General features: G+C 30.8%; 1 protein-coding gene across 4 annotated transcripts in view; it reads right to left on the bottom strand.

The window, feature by feature from the left end:
• Window positions 1-13,899: 13,899 nt before the first annotated feature.
• Window positions 13,900-26,295, bottom strand: part of LOC143063595 (choline transporter-like protein 2) — a 61,356-nt gene continuing 48,960 nt past the window's right edge. For all 4 annotated transcript variants that reach the window (XM_076235811.1, XM_076235812.1, XM_076235813.1 and 1 more), the window contains 8 exons: window positions 22,297-22,473; window positions 21,463-21,591; window positions 20,578-20,647; window positions 20,046-20,119; window positions 19,586-19,656; window positions 18,851-18,939; window positions 18,463-18,547; window positions 13,900-17,892 (listed from right to left, as the gene is read on the bottom strand). In XM_076235811.1, coding sequence (XP_076091926.1) covers window positions 17,777-17,892; window positions 18,463-18,547; window positions 18,851-18,939; window positions 19,586-19,656; window positions 20,046-20,119; window positions 20,578-20,647; window positions 21,463-21,591; window positions 22,297-22,473 — 811 coding nt within the window. In that variant the 3' untranslated portion in view covers window positions 13,900-17,776. The remainder of the gene's footprint in view (window positions 17,893-18,462; window positions 18,548-18,850; window positions 18,940-19,585; window positions 19,657-20,045; window positions 20,120-20,577; window positions 20,648-21,462; window positions 21,592-22,296; window positions 22,474-26,295) is intronic.

Genomic DNA, 26,295 nt, shown 5'->3' with positions numbered 1-26,295 from the left:
ATGCCAAGGTTTATAGGATGTCACAAATAAAGGCAACAGTAGTATTACGCTGTTCAAAAGAAAAACATTTGTTGAGAGAAAACAAGTCCGGGGTACACACAAAAACCGAGGGAAACATCAACTATAAGAGGAAAACAACAAAATAACAGAACACAAAAGTGCAACAAATTACAAACAACAATGCAACACTCATATAGAAATGAACTATTAGTATAATAACTGCCATATTCCTGACTTGATACAGGACATTTAAGAGAAAATAGTGGGTTGAACAAGGTTTTGTGGCTAGCTACACTTGATATACACCACACTTGATTCATTTTTAAAATTGACTGAGTGAAAAAATAAATTATCCAATGATTTATTTGACTGAATAATTTGATTAAATAGAAAACTTACATGGTAGAAAGTTTTCATCAGAAATATGTATTTACCATGGCTTAAAAAAATAATTAAGCAAAAATGACTAGTTTTGTAATAAGAAAATTTACATAATCCAATCAAATTATTTACAAAATCACAACACCTATTGACTAGATCTGAAATCGTTAGTGTGTCTGTGAAGAACAGTCATGTTTTGCGAGGACAGACATGGAAAAAAATACAAACTAGACATATTTAATGAGAAGTTCAATACACTGCAAGCTACGATTAGATACTTTCTGAAGAATTACAAATGATGTGATTGAAACAAAAATTGTGAATATCTAATATAACAACCATTTATTTCCCTAATAAATAACAAAAACAAGCTTCCACTGAACAACACTAAAACGAGACAAAAACATGAGATAAAACAAAATCAAGAATGATATTGTTGAGTATCCTTATACTTAACTTAATCCTGATAATGTGAATCGTTGCATATGTTGTGGAATATACGAAGTAAGAAACTTTATTTTCACTTTATTTGGTGGTCTGTGTAAATATCGTTGTTTTAAGAGTATCTAGCATAAAATATTAACACCACCAATGAAAAAATCTTAATAGTAGTATTGAATTAACTCCAGCGATCGAGTTTATAATTCGAAAAGAATTTTTAAGATCGGAAAGAAAAAGTGTTATGTCCTTTAATGAATATAGTAATCAAATATACCTCTGAATGATATTGTCTATCGTACTTCCATCCATCGATTGCTGTGTCAGAAATACACGAAAGGAAGAAATATTTAGTCAACAACCTGTAAAGGGTACCTTTCCCCTACCGTTCGAGCATATTTTTGAAGACAAACAGAATTTCAATGATATTTCGATTACCTTTGAAGTCACCTGCACAGGAAAAGAAAAACTTTTCGATTAAAACTGTTAATTTTTCAAAACATTTTATGAAGCAGTGAATATCATCAATATGTAAAAATGCTAAAAAAGCAATAGAAAGAGAAGTATGTTGAAATCATCAGAATATACAATGAAACCTGTATCAAAAGACCACTTAAGGTATAAAACCACTAATTCATAGCCCATTGCTTTCTATTTTAAAAACTGCAATTTCAAGCAGTAATGGCTACTTTGTCTTAAGTTCAAATAAAGGTGTAGTAATTTCATGTCAAAACTGTATCTTGTCCTAATTAAAGCGTACTGGTTCCCAGAAGTTTGATAATTCAAAACCAGGAATTTTTTATCTGAACAACAGGCCAATTGTGCCCTCCTATCAAAATTTCATATACTTCTTTGTTATTCAAATACATCTTTCAACAATGTTTTTACAGGGATTCCAAGCCCCCAAGCTTTCATTTGATACCAAAACTACCAAAATATACCTGCTATTGACAAAGATACAGCTATACATAGTAAATATTTTGTTTGAAATATGTACTACTTTCTTGTATGTTTTTTCCGACCGGGCCTGAATTAACCGTGTTCTCGTAAGACCGGTGGTATTTTAATACAGGTTAAACTATATGAAGTGTACTAATGAGGGATCTAACATGTATGGTCTTATAATACAGGTGGTATAGAAGCAGGTTCTATGAGTTAAAAATAATCCGAGATAATGACTATTTACTTATGCTTTGGAAATCTAACAGATGCTTTTTTCAATACAAACTGTTTGTCTGTTCCATACCATAACACATTAGAATTATTTGCTATTACATTGCTATCACATTTTGTTTTCTTGAATTTATTAACTTTCAAGCCATGTGTTTCCATTAATGTATTGAATATAATATCGAACAGTCAAGTATGGTTTTAAACACACTATGTTATTTTTTTAAAGATTCATCTCCCCGGACACTGTTATCGCTATTCCTTCACAACCGTAAATGAAACAATTATTTCCCCCACAGCGTCTTCCGTCGTCGTCGTCGTCGTCCGTCGTTAACTTTTACAAAAATCTTCTCCTCTGAAATTACTGGGCCAAATTTAACCAAACTTGGCCACAATTATCATTGGGGTATCTAGTTTCAAAAATGTGTCCGTTGACCACGCTTACCGACCAAGATGGCCGCCATGGCTAAAAATAGAACATAGGGGTATAATGCAGTTTTTGGCTTATAACTCAAAAACCAAAGCATTTAGAGCAAATCTGACACGGGGTAAAATTGTTTATCAGGTCAAGATCTATCTGTCCTGAAATTTTCAGATGAATTTGACAGCCCGTTGTTGGGTTGCTGCCCCTGAATTGGTAATTTTAGGGAAATTTTGCTGTTTTTGGTTATTATCATGAAGATTATTATAGATAGAGATAAACTGTAAACAGCAATAATGTTCATCAAAGTAAGATTTACAAATAAGTCACATGACCAAAATGGTCAGTTGACCCCTTTAGGAGTTATAGCTCTTTATAGTCAATTTTTAACCATTTTTCGTAAATCTTAGTTATCTTTTACAAAAATCTTCTCCTCTGAAACTACTAGGCCAAATTAATCCAAACTTGGCCAAAATCATCTTTGGGGTATCTTGTTTTAAAATTGTGTCCGATGACCCGGCCATCCAACCAAGATGGGTGTCATGGCTAAAAATAGAACATAAGGGTAAAATGCAGTTTTTGGCTTATAACTCAAAAACCAAAGCATTTAGAGCAAATCTGACATACGCAAAATTGTTTATCAGGTCAAGATCTATCTGCTCTGAAATTTTCAGATGAATCGGACAACCCGTTGTTGGGTTGCTGTCCCTCAATAAGTGATTTTAGGGAAATTTTGCTGTTTTTGTTTATTATTTTGAATATTATTATAGATAGAGATAAACTGTAAACAGCAATAATATTCAGCAAAGTAAGATTTTAAAATAAGTCACATGACCAAAACCCTTTAGAGTTATTGTCCTTTATAGTCAATTTTAACAATTTTTCGTAAATCTTAGCAATCTTTTACAAAAATCTTCTCCTCTGAAACTACTGGGCCAAATTAATCCAAATTTAGCCACAATCATCTTTGGGGTATCTAGTTTAAAAAATGTGTCTGATGACCTGGCCGTTCAACCAAGATGCCTGATATGGCTAAAAATAGAACACAGGGGTAAAATGTAGTTTTTGGCTTATAACTCAAAAACGAAAGCATTTAGAGCAAATCTGACATGACGTAAAATTGTTTATCAGGTCAAGATCTATCCGCTCTGGAATTTTTAAATGGATCGGACAACCCGATGTTAGGTTGCTGCCTCTGGATTGGTAATTTTAGGGAAATTTTGCTGTTTTTTGTTATTATTAAGCAGCAAGAATGTCCAGTAAAGTAAGATGTACAAACACATTACCATCACCAAAACACAATTTTGTCATGAATCCATCTGTGTCCTTTGTTTCATATTCACATAGACCAAGGTGAGCGACACAGGCTTCTTAGAGCCTCTAGTTTAGCTATGTCGTTGTGAGTGTAATTTTTATCTATGACCTTTAATGTCCCTCTTGTAGCTTTCGCCTTTTTTTTTAGAGTATTTTCACCGAAGCAATCCAGACACTCCATGTGGGAGTTATCGTTCTTTGTTTAGTATAGGTAATATGCATTTTAACTAATTAATCAAAGAACTAACACAGTGTTTATTTATGTAAGCCTTGTGACGTCATTACCATCACCGATCACAAAACCAACCAATCAGGGCAGTAGTCAATGAATAAATATGAAATTTGAGAGTATTCAAATTTTAATAGATCAATCAATTCAACAATTTAGACAATGAGAGTCAACCAATCAATCGATTTGTAGCAGATGTGATTTTGTTGTTTGTTAAAACAAAACATAACCTGCAAAAATACAATCAGATTTGATTGTTAAAAAAGGAGAAAGACCTCCTTCGTACTCTACATAATAAAATGTAAACTCGTCTATATCATTAGAATCAAATATTCAATATTTGCGGTTGTTTTCGTCTCTCATGGCTTTTGATGATCTAAAAAAAACTGCTCTTTCTAATGTTTTTATCAGACATCGCAAGTTTACAAATTGGTGATACTCGCTGCTTCATTATTCATGTTATTAGAAAATCCTATCAAGTTTTTGTTTTCCAGTCCATATGACCTCATAGTTTATTGATATATCGTTGACATCCGTTTTGTCGTCTAAAACCTGATTTGACGGTACTTGAAACGTCTTTATTTCAGCTTCGTGTCCAAAAATGTTCTCATTTCGTTTATTTCTTCCATAGCAATCAATAGACGGAAGCACAATAGACATTACTGTAACGTGATGATTCTTTATCAATAGGATGTAACGAGTTTGTCGGCTATTCTTAGTGTCATGATTTTCAAAAGCAACATCCTTATATACTCAAACAAGTGGGTAGGAATAACTATATTAACAAATATATATATTTGTGTCTTTCGCCGTTGGCATCAATATTTCCATAAACTAGATTTTATATCTTTACAACCTTGCTATTTGTTATTACTAGAGTTTATTTTGAATCTCCTGTGGATGAAACTGTTTCTATTTGTTTCAAATCCATATACAAAACACAAAACAGATGATCTTGCAAATAGAATTAAAACTAAACATATTTTTCGTCCAATGTCATGTCGACCGTTTTATCTGTTTTCAATAACAAAAAACCTCTCCTTCGCATCTTCCAAGATTTGATCAATTCCTTCAATGTGTTACTCTTAAAAAACGAAAAGTTCTGGTTCGGCAGTTACTCTGTGGGTTTCTGACATGTATCTAGATTTTATATCTGCCTTAGTTCAAGTTTGGAAAACCTTTTATTCCTGATTTCGAAAGCAAACCCATAATTAAACCGAATTAATCATAACAAGGGAAAACTTAAATTCAACATGATGAATGATTGTGATGTCTGTGACTTATGTATACAGTTTTGACTGCTAGATTCCAATAATTGTAACATTAACCTATACTCTCTGTTCGGGTTGCTTTCCGAATTGTATCAATATAACGGAACTTAAAATATTAACCATACAAATGATAGGTTTAGCTAGCCAGATTTAACTTACAATTCTCATTGGAAAATGTTTGTACCAATAAATTTATTTTTACTTGTACCATTGTATTCTATCGTTTGATTTTGTAAGATTTTATGGGCTTCTACTTTTTTTTAATTGTTCTTTGAAAGTCAGTATTTTTGTTATATTTTTATGACTACTACAATTCGTTATAGGATTAAAGTCACCGCTGATTTTATTCAATATAACAAATTCTATTAGGGATGTCAACTCGGTGAAGTTTAAATAATCGACTACTCGTTGAATTTGCGGAGCGATACTCGAGTACTCGCTCAGTAAAGCAGTAACAAAATTGAAACACAAACGTAAACCGATTGTATGTATTTTGGGTCGTTGTCTTATGATCTTAAAACCCTCTAAATTATTATATAAGCTAGATAATAGTCATAGGAATTTTATACCAAAATTAATAGCTCATTTACTACATGCACTAATGTAAACTGATTATAATCTAATCAAGTAATTAACTATTATCTATAGAAAGATTATTACTCAAACAACAGTATTTGTGAACACTAAAAAAATACACATTTAATCAACAAAGGAGTGATGATCGATTATATTTTACTAATGCCATTAATCATTTTCTGGGGGTCAACAAAGAGTGCAACGAATTTATTCTTATTTAAAAAAGTTATTTTTTCAATTTTTTCTGGGACGTGGCGATTTCTCAAATTTATTAGGTAATCAACAGTCATGCTGATGAGAATATATGCTTTGACGGTACAGAGGTGATGGAAGTGACTAAGATTAGCTAAAAGTGTAAGCCTTGGGAAAATGCTCTTGTTCGTACATCCTTCATATACCTCTGATTGGAGGAATTTTAAATGACAGTTGAACACAGTTGTACTGAATAACAATATAAAGAAATGGTCCGGATAAGTCTTTGATAAAAGAGTGACGAAAGATACCAGAGGGACAGTCAAACTCATAAATCGAAAATAAACTGACAACGGCTGGCTAAAAATGAAAGAAGACAAACAGACAAACAATAGAACACATGACACAACATAGAAATCTAAAGAATAAGCAACAAGAACCCCACCAAAACTAGGGGTGATCTCAGGTGCTCCGGAAGGGTAAGCATATCCTGCTCCACATGTAGCACCATTCGTATTGCTTATGTTAAAACAAATACGGTAAATAGTCTTATTTGGTAGGTCATATTCATGAAAGGGAAGGGGACTGTAGTTACGACGTAAGGAACATATCCGATATCATTTCTTAAACGGTTATTCCATAACGGTCAACCATCTCGTGATGGCGTCCGTAAAGTATACGAAGGGATGATTCCAACTTCACCATTTGAAACTCTTGGTTTAATAGCTTCCCTCTGAGCAGCAACCTTCTGTCAAGAAAGTCCTGATAGGAAATGCAAACACGGGAATATCGTATCAATTGGGAAATATATACCCCGTATGCAGGTGCTACTGGAATGTTGCTACTGAAATTGAAAGTTCACAACTGGAAAGCTGAAATAATCTCTTTTGTCGTGAGGTTTTGTTTTCAACCGACCCTCATTGTCAATTTCTAGATGTAAGTCAAGACATGAGGTCGACTTAACTGTATCTGTCGTATCCTTTATCTCTACTTCGATGGAATAATGCGTTCAACATAGTCACCAAATTTTTAATTATTTAGTGAAGGAACGTCATCTATATAGCGGAAAGTAGAGTTGAAGGATATTGTAAACTTCTTATCTTTCTTCATAAGAAGTTCTGTATGAAGTCAGCCTCATAATGATAAAGAAACAAGTCGACAAGAAAAGGGGCACACTTGGTTCCCCTTGGAATGCCGACAGTCTGTTGAAAAACACGTCCTCCGAACGTAACAAATATGTTGTCAATAAAAAAAATCAAGCATCTTGATAATGTCAGTTTCAGAGAATTTTTTGTTTGAATCAGAGTGTTCTTTTACAAAGTAGGATTTATCCCTCCCTAAGACAAGATACTTGTATCTACGTTGGTCATTCCTTTTTATGAAACAAAGCAATACCAACTCTTTCAAATTGTCTTTTAGTTAGAATGTGGAATACTTGTGTTAAGTGTAGAAAAATCAAAAGTGTTAATACTATTGCAAGATGAAAGAGAGTTAGATTGTATGTACTCTAAAAGATCGTTGGAATTTTTAAGTATCTACATCTGATTCACGCCACCTCTAGAATTGGTAATTTCACAATACCTTTGAAGCCCGTCTTTGATTGCTGATAAAATAGATGTTAATAATTTAGAAAGAGGTTTCATGGCGCACTTGGAAGACCCAGCTATATACCATTGTTTGTAAGGACACTTATGTAGTTTAGGTATAAATATCCCAAAAACAAATTTTTAAATGATTTTTTTCTGAAATAAAAGAAATATATCAACGTAATACTTCGCTGTATTTGATGAAAAACAATAACTAATCATGTGTTAATTTGATGCAAAAAGTCATTCTTAGATGAAAGTTGCTACAAATGAGATTGTTGGATGGATATCATGTAGTACATAATATTCTGTCTTTTGAATAAGTTCATCGGAATAGACGACTAACGGTTATGTAAACAGGTTTTAAACTGGGACAATGAGCGTTGTTTGAGCAATTGGTCATCATATGGAAAACTTATTTTGACATACATTAACATGGAAGATTATTTCAACTAAAAAAGCTCTGTGATATTTCCCATGTAAAAGAAACACTATACATGTTGTTCCCCAATCATTGGGAAAAATCTATTACAAACTGTCTAAAATAGCAGACAAATACAATGTTAAAATAAGAATATAAATGTGAAACATTTGTTCGATTGGACCTCAATAGTGCTGAACGTTATATACTGGCACAATTTAAATGCGGCTATACCTCCTTTGAGAATCAAAACAGGACGGATCATTTTGACAAGAAAAAGCTGATTTGCACTTGAGTCAAACTGTTGAAAATGAATGCTACTTTCCGATGAACTATCATTTTTATGGAAGAATAATACATTTAGGGAATGAATCAAATTGGAAATAATATGTAGGCGATGTTTTGTAATACTAACGTATTGCAGAAAAAACGTTCGAAATGAAGATTGGCGATAAATATGTTTTTCCCAAATAAAAAAAAATATATAGGTAAGAGCATCTGTGAAATTGAGTTAGTATACAAACAAAAAACATAGATTCAAATTGTATCTGTAGGAGATTCAATATAAATAGGAGGGTCAAGAAGAGTGTCAATGTTGTAAAGATATGACAAACTATTCAATGGCAACATAAATGTCGAGGGCAAATATTTATGTTAATACAATTATCACTTATCCACTTCTGTGAGTATATAAAGATAAGCATATAAACTCACTACAGCCTATTGATAGAAAATCATTACGTTACATTAATGTCTATCGTACTTCCGTCCACTGGTTGTTTCGGCAGAATATCACGAAAGGAGGAAAACATTGGTCAACTTACTGAAAAGAACGCATTTCTAGAACCATCAAATGATATTTTAGATGTTAAAAAGAGTTTCAACGATTTTGTGATCAACTTTGAAGGCATCTGTTTCGGAGCTGAAACACTCTTCAATTTAAACTGTTGATTTGTTATGAATATCATATGAAGCAGTGACTATCGTCAATATTTACCAAGGGGATTTTTGATAAAACAATAGAAAGAACAGTATGTTGAGATCAGGAGAAGATATACGAGTAGAAAAAAAAACGCAGATAATGACTGATGTTATCAATGGTAAAGAAGAGTTGACATTTGATTTTGTAAAAACGAAAAACAATTAATCAGTTCCATACTTTGTTATACTAAAAAAATAAAGTTTTATGTATTTTACGTACGTTGATTTCATTCACTTATAAGCCAAGTATTTAAATGTCTTTTTTTAGTTCTTTCCATCTTTCAGTGAAAAGACCTGAAGGGGTTGTTTTGATTATAAGGTCTGTCCACTTTTTTAATTTCATTCCTTTATCTTTTTTTTGCCACTTTTGTTCGTTCGTTATGAAGTATTTTATAAGATGTCGACCAGATATGTGGCAAATAATACCAAACAATGTTTAAGCTTTTGGAACGCACCTTATCTTACCAAACAATTTATTTTGTTAGAACCATCTCGTCGTATACTGTTTTTCTTGTTATTGCTCCTCCTTCGCAACCGTAAAAGAAACCGATACTTTTTTTCCAAATATCTTCAGGAAATTGAGAATATGTTTTATGAAAGGAACTCCATATCAGTGTGAAGCATTTGGTATAAGTTATATGTGTTTTTAGCTGGTAAAATATGACGAACTATCCCATTACTGTTATATGTAAGCCTTACAAGCATCACCCTAGTCAATACATCGGGCCACGTCTCAAGAAACACATGAATTAAAAGGGGTGTCAGCCAGGATCTTCATTATAAAAAAAACTTGCATCTTATTTTTTTCTCATTTTAAGATCCTCGGACTTTATGTTTTACTATTTCATTACATTTTTCTGTGCATTTTTTGGTTGACAGAAACACTGAACAAATCCTTGTGTTCTGTCATATAGGTATGCTCTTCAACTTTGTACTTGTTTGGCTTCATAACTATTTTGATCTGGGCGTCGCCCGTCGTTTACCCTTATGCACTCCAAGCGCACGATTTACCAGTTACAAATACATATTCATTTTAGCAAATATATAACGAATAATACCTCTCATACGGAGGTATCGGATTGCTTCATTCAAATTTATTTTGGGTATCCTGTATAAATTGTAAGCACTTTGGGGGGATACGTTTTTTGTTTCACAAATGCGAAAGATTAGCAACAATGCTAAAACAGTATGCAGGGACTTAATTCTTACAAACTAATTTGTTTGCTTACGAACAATGCGTTTCAAATTCGATATCATTGCCACATATCTAATCGATATCTTTTAGAACTACAATAAAGTACAAAAACCAAAAAGATGGAAAAAGAAAAACACACAATCAGCTCAATAATAAAAGTTCTTTCCACGAAGAAGTGGTAGAGAGACCTTATTATCAGAACAAAATCAAAAGATTTTTTCATGGAAATGTACACCATAATAATCAGAAAAAAATCCCGTTTTTTTCCACGTAAACACATGAAGACCTGAACAAAGTAAATAGAAACACGTGACTTGGAAGATGATCAAATCTAAAGACATTAAATCTTATCAAATAATGATATACGACTAATTGCTCGTTCTAAAAAGTAACAAATGTTAACTTTTATATACCATTAAACAATCAGTCATTATCTGCGGTTGTTTTCTCTTCACATATATTCTTATGATCTCAACATACTGCTCTTTCTGCTCTCAAACATCACATTTGTATAAATTGATGATATTCACGGCTTCAAAGAATATTCGTGACACGTCAACATTTCTAATCGAAGATATCTTTTTTTCCAGTGCAGATCACCTCACAGTTTATCGAAACATCGTAGAAAGTATTTTTGTCGTCGAAATAATATTTTGACAGTACTGGAAATGAGCTGGTATCAGGTTTTTGTCCAGATATTTCCTTCTCTTGGAATAATTGTATTGGCATAAATATATTAACATTTGTCGGCCTCTACATCAATGTTTAGATATAATAGTTTTTCGCATATTTACAGCGTTAACTATTTGTTATCACTACCAGTTATTTATCATTTGTCTACAGATAAAACAGTATTCCTTGTTTGTTTCATATTCAAATTTAAAGATGATCTTGCACATATATCCTAGTTAACAAAAGAAACGATACACGATTTTGGAATAAAATTTATCCAAAAGTTTAAAACATTAAACAAAATAAAATACACTATTTCAAAAAGCTTTTATTTGCAATTCCACATATGATAATGAAAATCAGAACTTGTCGGAACTAACTAAATTCCATGCAAACGATCATAGGATGCAATTTATTTTTTGCGGAAAGTTTGATAGAAAATCGACACACAATTTTCTTATTTCTAAATGAATTTTCAATTGGTTTAAAAATAATCAATATGCTTATCAAGTCATGTTCATGTTGTAACTTATGGGTTGAAATAATGTTTTATTTTAATTTTTGGTAAAAAAAAGTGTTATTTGAAATCTCAAAAAATACAAAATATTTTATTTTTTGTTGTTGTCTCAAATCAATGCTTTAGATATGAAGACAACACACCCTTTTGAATTAGTCTTAAGACTGTAACCGTTTTTTGAATTTCCCTTTACACATACTGTCTGTGGTAAATCAATGTATACATTTTAACGATTTCTTGTGGGGCTGAACTTTGCTTTACAAATAAAGGAAGAAACTGCATGATTTAAAAAAAAAGAATTGATGGCAAAGAGTGTCTTTATCTATAAATGAGAGATTGGCATCATTAGTTGGAATTTCTGTTTTTAAAATTGTCGTTTTATGTAAATTTTATCCCCCAAAAAAATCGCCAAATGACGTCATGCAAGCAAAATTATTATTTTTCAAAACTGATTCATACTTCCATGGTCATTAAGTATTACTACCTTTACTATTGGTCCTATAAACGGAAAACTTCATCTTTAATTTGAAAAAATAGTCGTGTATTGTTTCTTTTGTTGACTAGTATACTTTAAACAAAACATATTGACGATATTCACTGCTTCATAGTCATGAAAAACCAACAGTGCTGATGACCTCAAGGTTTATCGAAATATCGTTGAAATTCTTTTTGTTGTCGAAAATATGTTTTTACGGTACAATAAATGTTCAGTTTTGTGTCCAAGATTTCTCTTATTTCGTATCTTTCTGCTGAAAGCATGATAGACGTTGCAATGTAATGAGTGTATACCGATATAAAGTAACGAATGTGTCGGTTTATTATTAGTGTAATGATTTTCAAAAGTAGCATTCTTAGAAACACGAAGAAGTGGATAAGTGATAATTGTATTTACATAAATATATTTGCGGCTTTTACCCTCGACATCAATCTTTGACCAACAAAAAAATCGAATGTTTACAACCTTGACTCTTTGTTATTACTAGCATTTATGTTGAATTTCGAGCAGATGAAACTACGTTTTCTGCTTTTATTTGTTTGGAAGATGATCTTGAATACAAATTTAAAAGAAAACATTTTTATCGTACAGTCCTTTCGATTATCTTCTCTGCACTTTTTCTCATTACAAAACCTCTCCTTCGAATGATTTTACAACTTTTTTTTCATTCCATTGATTTATTTTTCTTAAAAACATGTGGGAATCTGATGTTACCGACTTTATATCTGTGACTGTGCATTTTTGGCAAACCCCTTTTTCATGAGATGATCTTACACCAACACACACTATATTGTACAATAGTCATTTTGATAGAAAGTTGCAGGAGTATCTTTGTAGTTATGTTTCTTTATTTCTATTGTGATATGTTATATCGTTTATGTTAAGCAGTAAAAGAGGGACAAAAGATACCAGAGGGACAGTCAAACTCATAAATTGAAAATAAACTGACAACGCCATGGCTAAAAATGAAAAAGACAAACAGCGAACAATAGTAAATATAGAAAACTAAAGAATAAGTAAAATGTATATTTGCAAAGTTTAATGTTAAACCTTCATTGTGATCTGAGACTACTATAACACAGCGTTATAGTAGTCTCAGCTGTGATGGTATGTAAATAGGATTCCAGCTGGTTTTGTGGTGTAAGAAAAGTTTGAAAAAAATAAACCGTCCATTACACAAAATCACTACATGCCCTGCAAAGGACACACAAAAACCAAAGGTACAGCGCTTTCATTGCTGTTCTTCGTCTCAAATGAGCCTTCAATATGGAGCAAATTAACGATCTCTAACTGCAAGTTTTAGACGGCCCAAACAGTGTTTTGCGAGTAGTTATTTGTCAAAAATTCAGATAGACTTTGAACGATGTCACACTGCCTAATCAGTGCTGGTCAAAAAGAACATACTGGAAAGTAGTTCATATTTGAAACAATATTGTTCCTATACATAGCTGTAAATATCAATTTATGTAGAATATCTTTTGGTTATATAGATATCAAATGAAAGGATAAGGACTAGTGGCTCTTGAACACATTTTTACTAATAATTTGGCATACTACAAAAATTAATGAATGAATTCTAAAATTGAGAGCATATATTACCTTTATCTCAGGTATATCCACAGTTACAGTAACAAGCAAGGTCTAATATAACTGAAGACCAATCCTGCCCCCGTAAAGTTTTAAACAGGAAAACATCTAAAGGAATAAGGTGATAAAAAAATTACCTTAAATTGAGATAAAGATGACTGTTTTAGAAAATCTGTTTTGCAGATAACGGAGATAATGAGACTTCTTACCAAGTTTGTTAATTCATGAGCAACACAACCATTCCAAATGTTGAGCAGTATTTGCATACAGGTCCAGAGCCCCTCCCCAGATATTGGTTAAGTTCATCTTGATCATTCTTTAGTTTTATAAGTTTGCCTGGGTAAAAAGGCAGCACCTTAATTCTTAGATTAGAAATTGAAAATAAAAGTGTAGCATTTAAATAATGGCCAGAATGAAACACTTCCTTCTTAGTGGCTTTCAATACACAATAATTCAACATCAACATATTTATTATGAATGACAAGAAATGTATATAATATATTAATAAAATACATATCACAGTATATTTTAACACTAAAGCATTTTCGTATTCTTATCTTCCTCAAAGGAAATCAAATTGATAAAAAATCTGCCGTCAATTATTGCATTGTTTCAAGCTTAAATATTGTTTAAAACTTAGATACCATATTGCATAAGATAATAAGACCTTTTTATTATGCAAAACTGACCATGTTAGATTTTAGAATAATGCTGTTTGTTTGAAAATTATAATAAACTTTTAGATGTTGCAATAGATTAAACAAAAATCTTTAAATATTGAAATAAATTATACTAGATATTCTTTTCAAACAGATCTACAGGTAAAAAAAAATTAACAATTATATGAAAAACATAAGAAAAAAAGGTAAAGTTAAAAACAAATGAGAAAAACAATACATGCAACCCTTATTTTGAAAAAATGTAATGAAAAAATATACAATCTGGTATTCTACTTTCAAGAAAGGAAAATGATTCATTAAATTTGAAGCTATAATACAGATGAATATTTGCTGTTGAAAATGAAAAGAAAGATAAAAATACATTAAAACATGAGAAGAAAAAAACTTGATGGAAAGTTCTTTCTCATTTTTTCTTTACATGTATTACAAATACATCCACAAACATACTTAAAGAAAATCTACAAAGGTAACAATTGTGTTGAATGAACACAAATGATTACAACTTCATGATAATACTAGTATCCATACAAATGAACAGTACAAGGATGATCTATCCCAACAATATATATAGTGCAACTTAGTTTTTTTTACAGTATTAAGGATTAACTATTTTGTAGTATGAAATGATCCTACTATAGTAAAATAACTCATGAATGATACCAGGCTTATAATTTTGTATGCCAGACATGCATTTTGTCTACAAAAGACTAATTGGTGATGCTCGAACCAAAAAAAAAATTGGTCATATCAAGTAAAAAGTTGAAGCACTGAGGATCAAAATATTGTGAAAGGTTTTACCAAATAAAGCTATCGTCATTTTGAATGATTTAAAATTCAAAAGAAGAGAGTTCTCCACCATGTTATTGTTATGGTGAATACCTTTTCAATAAATGTATCACTCAAAAAACAATATTTAAATCTACCACTTTCAATCCTTCATTTGATCAGAATTAAGGAGTAACAATATTGAATTTGAAGAGTTGTCAATGTCAATTAGGGATTTGACTGTTGCAAATGTAGTTTTACTGTCAACAAAAAGCTCTATTCTAATGTAGTTATTGTAAATGATCCAGAAAAGAATTCAAGAATTATTGACGGCAATTGCACAACAATGTTGCCAATGATTCTGACCATCTACCGCTGAATTGACAGCAGAAGTCAATAATAAGTTATCAAAGGCTAAAAAAATATGGTGTTACATGTCAAGTTGCATTAGAATGCAACATTGAGTGTTTCAAAAGCTTCTAATGTGTGAAATTTTCAGTAGTTAAAATGTTTATGAATACAATTTGGCCTTGTCTATTTCATATAGATCTATTTAAAATAAAAAAAAAGAAATTTCAAATGAATATGAAAACATTCATGATTCAGAAGAAAATTAATTCAGCTGTCATATGTCTCTGTTTGTCATTGGAATTATGTGTACTCCATCTACAAATCTGATACAGTTGCTTCTTATATTAAGATAATCTTTTACTTTAATCAGATGGTGATTTTTATATCATTTGTTTTAATTTATCTAAAGGGAGACAATCCTTATTCTATCCAAGAAACTCCATAAAATGTTTGACAGCAAACAAAATTTTTTTGAAAATCTGATAAAACTCTTGTTATTTTTCAGTTTTTGAAAGAAAAACGATGCCAAAGTAATATGTAGGAAAGATTTCAAGAAAAACATTTCCTACCAAATTTTCAATGACCATTATGTTAAATTACAAAATTTTTACAAAACTTAAATTACCAATACTATAACATAATACTTCCTAGCAGTCAAATGATTTGTTTATTTAGTGCTCTTTGTAGTTATATTTCTATTAGACTTTGACAGGGCAGATTAAGCAAATTAGCAATTCTAAAAAAACAAAATGACAAGGCAGCACTCACACCAACAAAGTGGAAAGGGGTTAATATAAGTTGTCCACTATATATAAACATGTTTAAACTACCATAAAATGATTTACTATCAATAATAACATCCCAATATTGACATTACAGTTACCAATTAATACACAATTTATCCTTTATACAAATCCTGGAACCAGCCAAGAGTATACTTTTTATTTATTATATATTGCATTGATATTATATTCTAAATGTTTAAATAAGTTTAGAATATATGTAGTAAAAAATGTGCATCAACTGCCTAACAAATTAGCAAAGGGGAACAACTCATGTTTATTCGTTTATTTACCAAAAAATCATTTAGCAAAAATTCCCAGCCTCATTGCGAAAAAAGGAAAAATTCTATTTTCTCAGTTCACAGATTGATATTGTTTCAGCCCTTGACTTTACATAAACATCTGTTATACCAACTGTGAAACAAAATCTGGTTAAATTTTCTTATATGTACAGTAAACAATAAAACAAATCTCTCTTCACATAAAAAACATTAAAACAAATTTACACAAACTAAATCTTACATCACATATCTATAAAACATCTTATTAAGGAATGTATATAAAATTGTAAAAAAGGAATGGTGGGACTAAGTTGTTTGTAAAGATTTAAATGGTGGGACTTTTGCTTGAATTATGATATGATCTGTATAGTTAGTGCAATATAAAAATTCAATAGAAAGTGCAATATAAAAATTCAATAGAATTTCAAACGAAATGGGACTTATCAAATTGTACAGCTTATATTAAAATAACCAGTAAAATTGGTAAAGCACAGCAGTGGATATCAATTAAGTAGGACAATATTACACGATTTCAATGCATTTTTTGTGTATGAAATGCACAATAACAATTAACAATTCCAAAAACATTTTCTGAACAAATTATCTCCCTTGCTATAAAATACCCTGATTCAACCATCAAAAATACAATATTCCTTCACAATAATCAACAATTTATAACAAACTCATTCTTTTGATTGTACGTAGCTGGGACAACTGGCCAAACAACACATTTTTAACATAAATATCCTATTTTCAGTAAATCAGCCATCCTAGACAGAAATATTTAATGATGGGTGGGTTATCAAGATACCTCAGTCTTATATATGATTGGAATACTTCATCTGGTAACCAGACTTGAACTGGTTCCTTTTTTAATGAATCTAACAACAAACAATACACATAGTATCTTTCTCTATTTATATTCTTGTTTTTAACTAGTCTTTCCTGTTTTTAGAGAATTGAATACCATACGGCATAGGTAATACACAAAGGATACATTTAATAACTTAATGTAGTTTACTTTATACAGATGAGTACAAATATGAGCCATTAAAAGTATCCCCCTTCCCAGCATAGAGTGCAAGTTTGGCAAAAATGAGTCCAATGTGTGTCAAAACCATTGCTGAATCCAAACTATTCAATCCTTCATTCCACGATTCAGAAATTTTACTACTATAATTGACTGAAATCAAAAAACTTAATCTACACTTCTGAAGTATGGCTATCAACATTGTTGAAGACATTAAAACTGACAAAGGGAAAAAATAACATCAAAATTAACATTCAAATTTATAAATTTAAAAGAATTGTTCCTGAGTTTTGTATTTATTTTTAAAGTAAAAATAATCAAATTACAGCTTCTTTTGTGTAATAAAAATTATGTTCCTGCATAATATCACACAATATGTAAATTGTTCAATTAACAAATCTTGTATTGCTATCTTCTAACTTGAAACCTCTGATACATATTTATTTCTTTCCTTTTGGTTCTTCAAATTTGTTAGTCTTATTGAGGATTTTCATCAAACTTTTGCTCATAAAGTATGGTTTTTCTGGTGATCCATCATGCATTTCTAAATCTTCCACTATAAAAAAAAAATAGAACAATTACTTACAATAACAAACAAAGATGACAAAAACAAGGCTATAGTCATTCATTTATAAAGATATGGAAGACAATAATATGCTGTGTAACCCCTCCCCCCCCAAATAAAATAAATAAACAATGGCATTCTGTAAAAAAAGAGGTTATGAAAGTTCATTGGCATACAGGCATTGGCATTAAAGGGTGTTGAACATATTTTTTTTATTAGCTGTTTTCCAAATATGACAAATTTTAGGTTTGCTATTCATGAGAAATCCAGATGTTCCTATGATAAAAAATAACAAGTGCACAAGGCCTATACATACAAATAGATAAGTGAAAATTTTATAAACATATCCAGTTTGTGTTTAAGGAGTAGTATCAGAAACAAGGTATAGATGGATAAAAAAGAAAACACATAGAGAGACAACTGTATAATTGAATTGTAAAAACCTCCTTCTATAAATGTGGAAAAATTAAAGTGATTTATGTATAGACCTGTCATAATAAAATTTGTCTTATTCTCTTCCATAAATCTTTTTTTTAAGTTTTGCTTGTTATTAATACTTACAGAAACACAAAAACAGTGTGTCTACAGCCATGTTATACACACTGAAGAAAGTGCAGGCTATAATAAACATCCCAATCACTACAACCTGAAAATACAGGGGAGATAAATTACAAATGAAAGGGGAGATAATTATATTAACAATTAAAATTAAGTAAATATTGTGTACCTCATTATGGTTGTCATTTCCTATTTCATCAATTACATTGAAATTTATTTTTTTGGGAAATAGTGACAATACAAGATAAAAAATCAGAGTATATAATATAGCTAAAATATTCAGTTTGTCGATTTTTTTTCCAAGTATCCGTTTTAAACAGAAAGGTCATAATCATTGACAAAAGTCAAAGATAAACAAATCTTTATGGTTAGTAATTTTAATTTTACTTACCACTACAGGAGTAAGGAAGTAATTCAAATTGGGATTGTACTTCTGGAAAAAATCTATCCCACCAGAAAACCAGAAATAGGCTCCAACACCTGCAAAAATTGATTTTAGATCATAATTTCTACTTTCAATGTCAAATAACAATAAATATATTTAATTCTATTTTCCTTTGAAGTATTTCAATTTCTAAAGTAAATCTAAAGCAGTATGCAAGGTTATCAGTAGAATTTTTACAAACAATTGTAACATGATTGATGTTAAGGTTACTTTATGGACATGTCAGAATAAAATCTGGTTTTTCTCCCAGTTTTAAAAAATCAACCAAAAACAACAAAAAAACGAAAGGAATATTTGGGAAAGCTACCCAACAACACAAATAATCAAAAGACATCTATATAACAATGAACCGTTAAGACAGGTTTGACTGTATTTAGTTTCTGGACAATTAAAAGAAAAACAAAATCAGATCATGACATAGTGCTTATTAAGAAATAATTCATGGCAGTCGTAAATTTGTTTTTATCTAACCATGGATTTGGCAGCTACGTTTGAATTTTTTATTACGACCGAAAGTGTGGAGTACTTCTTTCTAATTTCAACCAATTCTGTCCATTTTTGTTTATTATCTTGATTGTTTCTTCTTTTAATATTGTTATAAGAAATTTGAACATCAGTTAACTTTGCCGCCTAAATGTCTACATGTACATATTGTTCAAAAAGAGGCTAAATTGTACTCACCTACAGCTGCTGTTACCATCAGTTTGCTGATAAACAATACATAATCACAAATCTTGTCTAATACAACAGCTCTGTAATACACAAAAAAGTTATAAACTATTATAATTGTACACTCATAATATTCGTAATATAGAAATTATTAGTACAAATCTTAGAAAAATGCAGAATGCAAGGCTTTGCTAAAAAAACAATTATTTTCAGAAAATGTATCTATAGCTATTCTCTAGATCTATACTCAAACTCTTTGTCAATGAAATAAACAAAGTAATACATGGTCAGTGGATGTATAGTACAAATGAATAAATGCTAAAAACAATTTGACAGCACAAATATTTGCAGAATAAAGGTTATTCTGCCGAACTATCCACATAAATAAAGTTTATCTTCAATCCAGGAAAACTGGATGCATAAAATTTAGTTAATCTGCAGTATTAGCAAAAATAAATCAACATTGTTTTACCTCACAACATTCCTAAGAAGTAGGAAAAATGCTTCTTTAGCAGCAGAACAAAAGTTTCTTCCATATATGGCAGTCTGAAAGAGAGAAAAATATCCATTTGTTTTAGTATGTTGTCTGGTAATTGTCACAATGGTACATAAGGATATTGTATGAACTTTAACTTAAACAATTATTTTAAATGAAATTTTTGACTAAAGCTTCTGTTAAAGAAATCAATTTTATCATCTTTTTTTCCCCCCTTTTATGAAAAAAAAATACCAAAACATTAGGCAAACGCTTATCAATCAATCTTTTTAAATAGACCTCAAAGTAAGATAATTGTGATTTTTCTCTCCAAAAATTATTTATTCTTAAAATAAAATATAACTTTTTCATGCCTTTTGCTTATGATTCAATCCTGTAATTTGAAAAATAACATTTCCCATTTATTCATTAAACTGTTCAATCAAACTATCACTTCAATGGTGGATCATAATTCAATTTACTAATAAAAAAACCAGGGAAAAGATAAATATAGACTATATATATTTACCATTATATAAGCATTTCTGTTCATAAACTTCACAAACTTTTCTAAACACCAGAAGCAGCATTTCAAACACCTAAAAAGTAATTTCAATTACATGTTTAAATAAATGTATACGAAAAACAATCTCTACACAAAGATCATTCCTGTAAAAAAAAATTATTCATGAAAAATATCAATTCAATTTCCTCTTTTGAGCTAGATTACACCAAATATATCTATGTGATGCCATGCCCCTTTGTATGTTCAAATGTCCATGTTCAGTAAACTATGAAATTTGGGTCAAAACAGAAACACACACAGATTGAAACACATAATGTTATACTATATATCATGGACAGAGACAAAACATATCAGTCATGACTTCATTTTCCAGAAAGCTTTATGTTTACAATGTAACAGGTTCCTAAAAATGACAGTATTGATGATATCAAATTGTCAGGCTGAATTGTTGTTGTTTCAGAGGATGTTTTAATAATAAGATATTTGTTGTCTGACTTAGTATTGATAAAATATATACATATATTCATTTTAGAGCAGTTTTAAGTTACAATAACCCTTTCCTCCATAGTGACTCCTGTTGATGCCACCCCCTTTACTCCATAATGACGCCTTTTGACGCCTGTGTAGTACTTCAGTTGAAACGCTTTGACTACAAAGTGTCTGCAGTAGACTTAATAAAATTTGTATCCAATATGAAAAGGAACATCATAGGAATAACTGACTTAAATTTATTTGATGAAATATTTGTTTTTCGCAATGCATTAATACTTGAAAGCATATTTTCAGAATTTTATTGATTAATCCTATGCGTATCAAGTATGCAAAAAAAAAAATCAATGGAGGAAAGGGTTATTGTTATATATATAAGAAATATATGTAACCCCTTACTTGAGGAAGAATTTGGCCACAGGATTTTCTGATCCTTTTATTTTATGATCCAGATATTCCAGTACAATCCTGATCATCTGTATAATTGCTATGATAAGAGATCCAAAAGCTAGTGTTCCCAAATGATATCTGGAAAAAAACATGACATATACATATTTTGTGAAACATCACATTTATCTATTACATAATTTCTATTTTGACCAGTTAATATAAATTACAACACAAAGTATTCAAGGTGAAATTTAATTTCTCACTGATGATAATCGTAACTTTAGAAAGAAAAAAATTGGTGTATATTGCATGCCTCAAGAAAAAATTTCTACAAGTTTATATCATGCTTTGTTTGATACTAAAATGATAATAAAAACAAACTTAGTAAACAATGAAATCTGGGTTACAACCCTTTTTTGGCATATGTTTTTAAAATATTTATTGTGATGAACATGACTACTAAGTTTCAAATTTATGTGAAAACAGACTCATGGTAAAGGGCAATCAAATGAAAAATATGAATTTGGGGATTTTAAGTTTTGGAACGACAGAATGTTTTTGAAAAAAACAATGTGAGGATTGACAGCATGATATAAAATTTATCACAAAGTTAAAAAAACATTTGCATAAAGCTTGGAAACGAACATTCATGTTATAGTTTACAATGATATAGCAAAGTCCTTGCTTTTTATGAGAAAGCCCATAAAATAATTTACTTACTAAAGATGAAAGTTTCATTGAAATTCAATTAAAAGTTTAGAAAAAGTTATAGATAAAAATTTTAGTTGATGAAATAACACTTTGATATTTTGTAAGATACTCTATACAAGGGAAGTAACTCACCTCAAACTTCTATAGAAAGCTGCAGTAAGTGGGAAAGCTGGAATGTCCTTGGGCTTCTCAAATGCCCAGTAGTATGAAGCAAATGATCCAGCAAGAGTCATCTGACCCAGAGCAACAATAAAGTTCATCACCCACAGAAACATGAATAACATAAATACTAATACAGGTATGATGTATCTGGAAATAAAAAAATCATTTAAATTTACTATTGTGGAATCATTTTATAATATTCATGTGATATTATTTTTAAGTAAATTTTGTGTCTTATTCCAAAGAAAATTCAGATATTGTAGATACATTAATATTTTTGGATACAAATGAATTTTCATGTATTTGATGGGTACGGTGGAAACAATTGAAAATTTACAATGAATTAAGAATTTTCTTTTGGCAAACCACAAAATTAAATATCAACAAAAATACATGTTTATTTGTAGCTATGAAAACTAATAACCAAGAAAAAAAATGAATCCACAGTATTCAACCAGATACAATCTTTAAATAGTTACTTCAATAGGAGATAATGATGATAAACACCACTGATGGCATATCTTGAGTTTGTCATGTTTAAATAGTTACTTCAATAGGAGATAATGATGATAAACACCACTGATGGCATATCTTGAGTTTGTCATGTTTAAATAGTTACTTCAATAGGAGATAATGATGATAAACACCACTGATGGCATATCTTGAGTTTGTCATGTTTAAATAGTTACTTCAATAGGAGATAATGATGATAAACACCACTGATGGCATATCTTGAGTTTGTCATGTTTAAATAGTTACTTCAATAGGAGATAATGATGATAAACACCACTGATGACATATCTTGAGTTTGTCGTCTGCTGTTGATTTTAATGTCAGACATTAAAAGGAATATTGCTCTACAAGTACATCTGTATTTTCTATAACTTATAACTGCACGGTGTATATTATCAAGGGCATATGGATATGATAAATAGTAATCCGTTTTGCTCAGTCTTTAGTTTTCTACATTGTGTTTTGTATACCGTGTTGTTTATAAACGTATTTACACTTTTGGTATTTAGCTAAATTTTGTCTCCAAATGACCTTAGATCGCCTCCGAATAACCTTTTGACGTCAAGCAACAATCACTTTTTTATTGTGATGTCAATTGTTATGTCAAAGTTTACAGGAAACCTGTGCGATTCTATGGATTCAGGGGACAAATTTGCATGCAAGTATAAATACGTCTATTTGTCTTTGAATGGTTTTTCTAATTTGGCCTTGGCCTAAGTTTGTTTCTTGTGAGTTTGAATGTTCCTTTGGTATCTTTCGCCTCACTCATTATTTCTCTTTCAATAGATTTGTTCCTTTGGTATCTTTCGCCTCACTCATTATTTCTCTTTCAATAGATTTGTTCCTTTGGTATCTTTCGCCTCTCTCATTATTTCTCTTTCAATAGATTTGTTCCTTTGGTATCTTTCGCCTCTCTCATTATTTCTCTTTCAATAGATTTGTTCCTTTAGTATCTTTCGCCGCACTCATTATTTCTCTTTCAATAGATTTGTTCCTTTGGTATCTTTCGCCTCACTCATTATTTCTCTTTCAATAGATTTGTTCCTTTGGTATCTTTCGCCTCACTCATTATTTCTCTTTCAATAGATTTGTTGCTTTGGTATCTTTCGCCTCACTCATTATTTCTCTTTCAATAGATTTGTTCCTTTGGTATCTTTTGCCTCACTCATTATTTCTCTTTCAATAGATTTGTTCCTTTGGTATCTTTCGCCTCACTCATTATTTCTCTTTCAATAGATTTGTTCCTTAGGTATCTTTCGCCTCACTCATTATTTCTCTTTCAATAGATTTGTTCCTTTGGTATCTTTTGCCTCACTCATTATTTCTCTTTCAATAGATTTGTTCCTTTGGTATCTTTCGCCTCACTCATTATTTCTCTTTCGATAGATTTGTTCCTTTGGTATCTTTCGTCTCACTCATTATTTTTCTTTCAATAGATTTGATCCTTTGGTATCTTTCGCCTCACTCATTATTTCTCTTTCAATAGATTTGTTCCTTTGGTATCTTTCGTCTCACTCATTATTTCTCTTTCAATAGATTTGTTCCTTTGGTATCTTTCGTCTCACTCATTATTTCTCTTTCAATAGATTTGTTCCTTTGGTATCTTTTGCCTCACTCATTATTTCTCTTTCAATAGATTTGTTCCTTTGGTATCTTTCGCCTCACTCATTATTTCTCTTTCGATAGATTTGTTCCTTTGGTATCTTTCGTCTCACTCATTATTTCTCTTTCGATAGATTTGTTCCTTTGGTATCTTTCGTCTCACTCATTATTTCTCTTTCGATAGATTTGTTTTTTTGGTATCTTTCGTCTCACTCATTATTTCTCTTTGAATAGATTTGTTCCTTTGGTATCTTTCGCCTCACTCATTATTTCTCTTTCAATAGATTTGTTGCTTTGGTATCTTTCGCCTCACTCATTATTTCTCTTTCAATAGATTTGTTCCTTTGGTATCTTTCGTCTCACTCATTATTTCTCTTTCAATAGATTTGTTCCTTTGGTATCTTTCGCCTCACTCATTATTTCTCTTTCAATAGATTTGTTCCTTTGGTATCTTTCGTCTCACTCATTATTTCTCTTTCAATAGATTTGTTGCTTTGGTATCTTTCGTCTCACTCATTATTTCTCTTTCAATAGATTTGTTCCTTTGGTATCTTTCGCCTCACTCATTATTTCTCTTTCAATAGATTTGTTCCTTTGGTATCTTTGGCCTCACTCATTATTTCTCTTTCAATAGATTTGTTCCTTTGGTATCTTTGGCCTCACTCATTATTTCTCTTTCAATAGATTTGTTGCTTTGGTATCTTTCGCCTCACTCATTATTTCTCTTTCAATAGATTTGTTCCTTTGGTATCTTTCGTCTCACTCATTATTTCTCTTTCAATAGATTTGTTCCTTTGGTATCTTTGGCCTCACTCATTATTTCTCTTTCAATAGATTTGTTGCTTTGGTATCTTTCGCCTCACTCATTATTTCTCTTTCAATAGATTTGTTCCTTTGGTATCTTTCGCCTCACTCATTATTTCTCTTTCAATAGATTTGTTGCTTTGGTATCTTTCGCCTCACTCATTATTTCTCTTTCAATAGATTTGTTCCTTTAGTATCTTTCGCCTCACTCATTATTTCTCTTTCAATAGATTTGATCCTTTGGTATCTTTGGCCTCACTCATTATTTCTCTTTCAATAGATTTGTTCCTTTGGTATCTTTCGCCTCACTCATTATTTTTCTTTCAATAGATTTGTTCCTTTGGTATCTTTTGCCTCACTCATTATTTCTCTTTCGATAGATTTGTTCCTTTGGTATCTTTCGCCTCACTCATTATTTCTCTTTCAATAGATTTGTTCCTTTGGTATCTTTCGCCTCACTCATTATTTCTCTTTCAATAGATTTGTTCCTTTGGTATCTTTGGCCTCACTCATTATTTCTCTTTCAATAGATTTGTTCCTTTGGTATCTTTCGCCTCACTCATTATTTCTCTTTCAATAGATTTGATCCTTTGGTATCTTTCGCCTCACTCATTATTTCTCTTTCAATAGATTTGTTCCTTTGGTATCTTTCGCCTCACTCATTATTTCTCTTTCAATAGATTTGTTCCTTTGGTATCTTTCGCCTCACTCATTATTTCTCTTTCAATAGATTTGTTCCTTTGGTATCTTTCGCCTCACTCATTATTTCTCTTTCAATACATTTGATCCTTTGGTATCTTTCGCCTCACTCATTATTTCTCTTTCAATAGATTTGATCCTTTGGTATCTTTCGCCTCACTCATTATTTCTCTTTCAATAGATTTGTTCCTTTAGTATCTTTCGTCTCACTCATTATTTCTCTTTCAATAGATTTGTTCCTTTGGTATCTTTTGCCTCACTCATTATTTCTCTTTCAATAGATTTGTTCCTTTGGTATCTTTCGCCTCACTCATTATTTCTCTTTCAATAGATTTGTTCCAAAAGAAATGC

This window comes from Mytilus galloprovincialis, chromosome 2, assembly GCF_965363235.1.
Source record: "Mytilus galloprovincialis chromosome 2, xbMytGall1.hap1.1, whole genome shotgun sequence".
In the NCBI taxonomy this organism is placed as follows: domain Eukaryota; kingdom Metazoa; phylum Mollusca; class Bivalvia; order Mytilida; family Mytilidae; genus Mytilus; species Mytilus galloprovincialis.
This window is presented reverse-complemented; position numbering and strand designations above follow the sequence as displayed.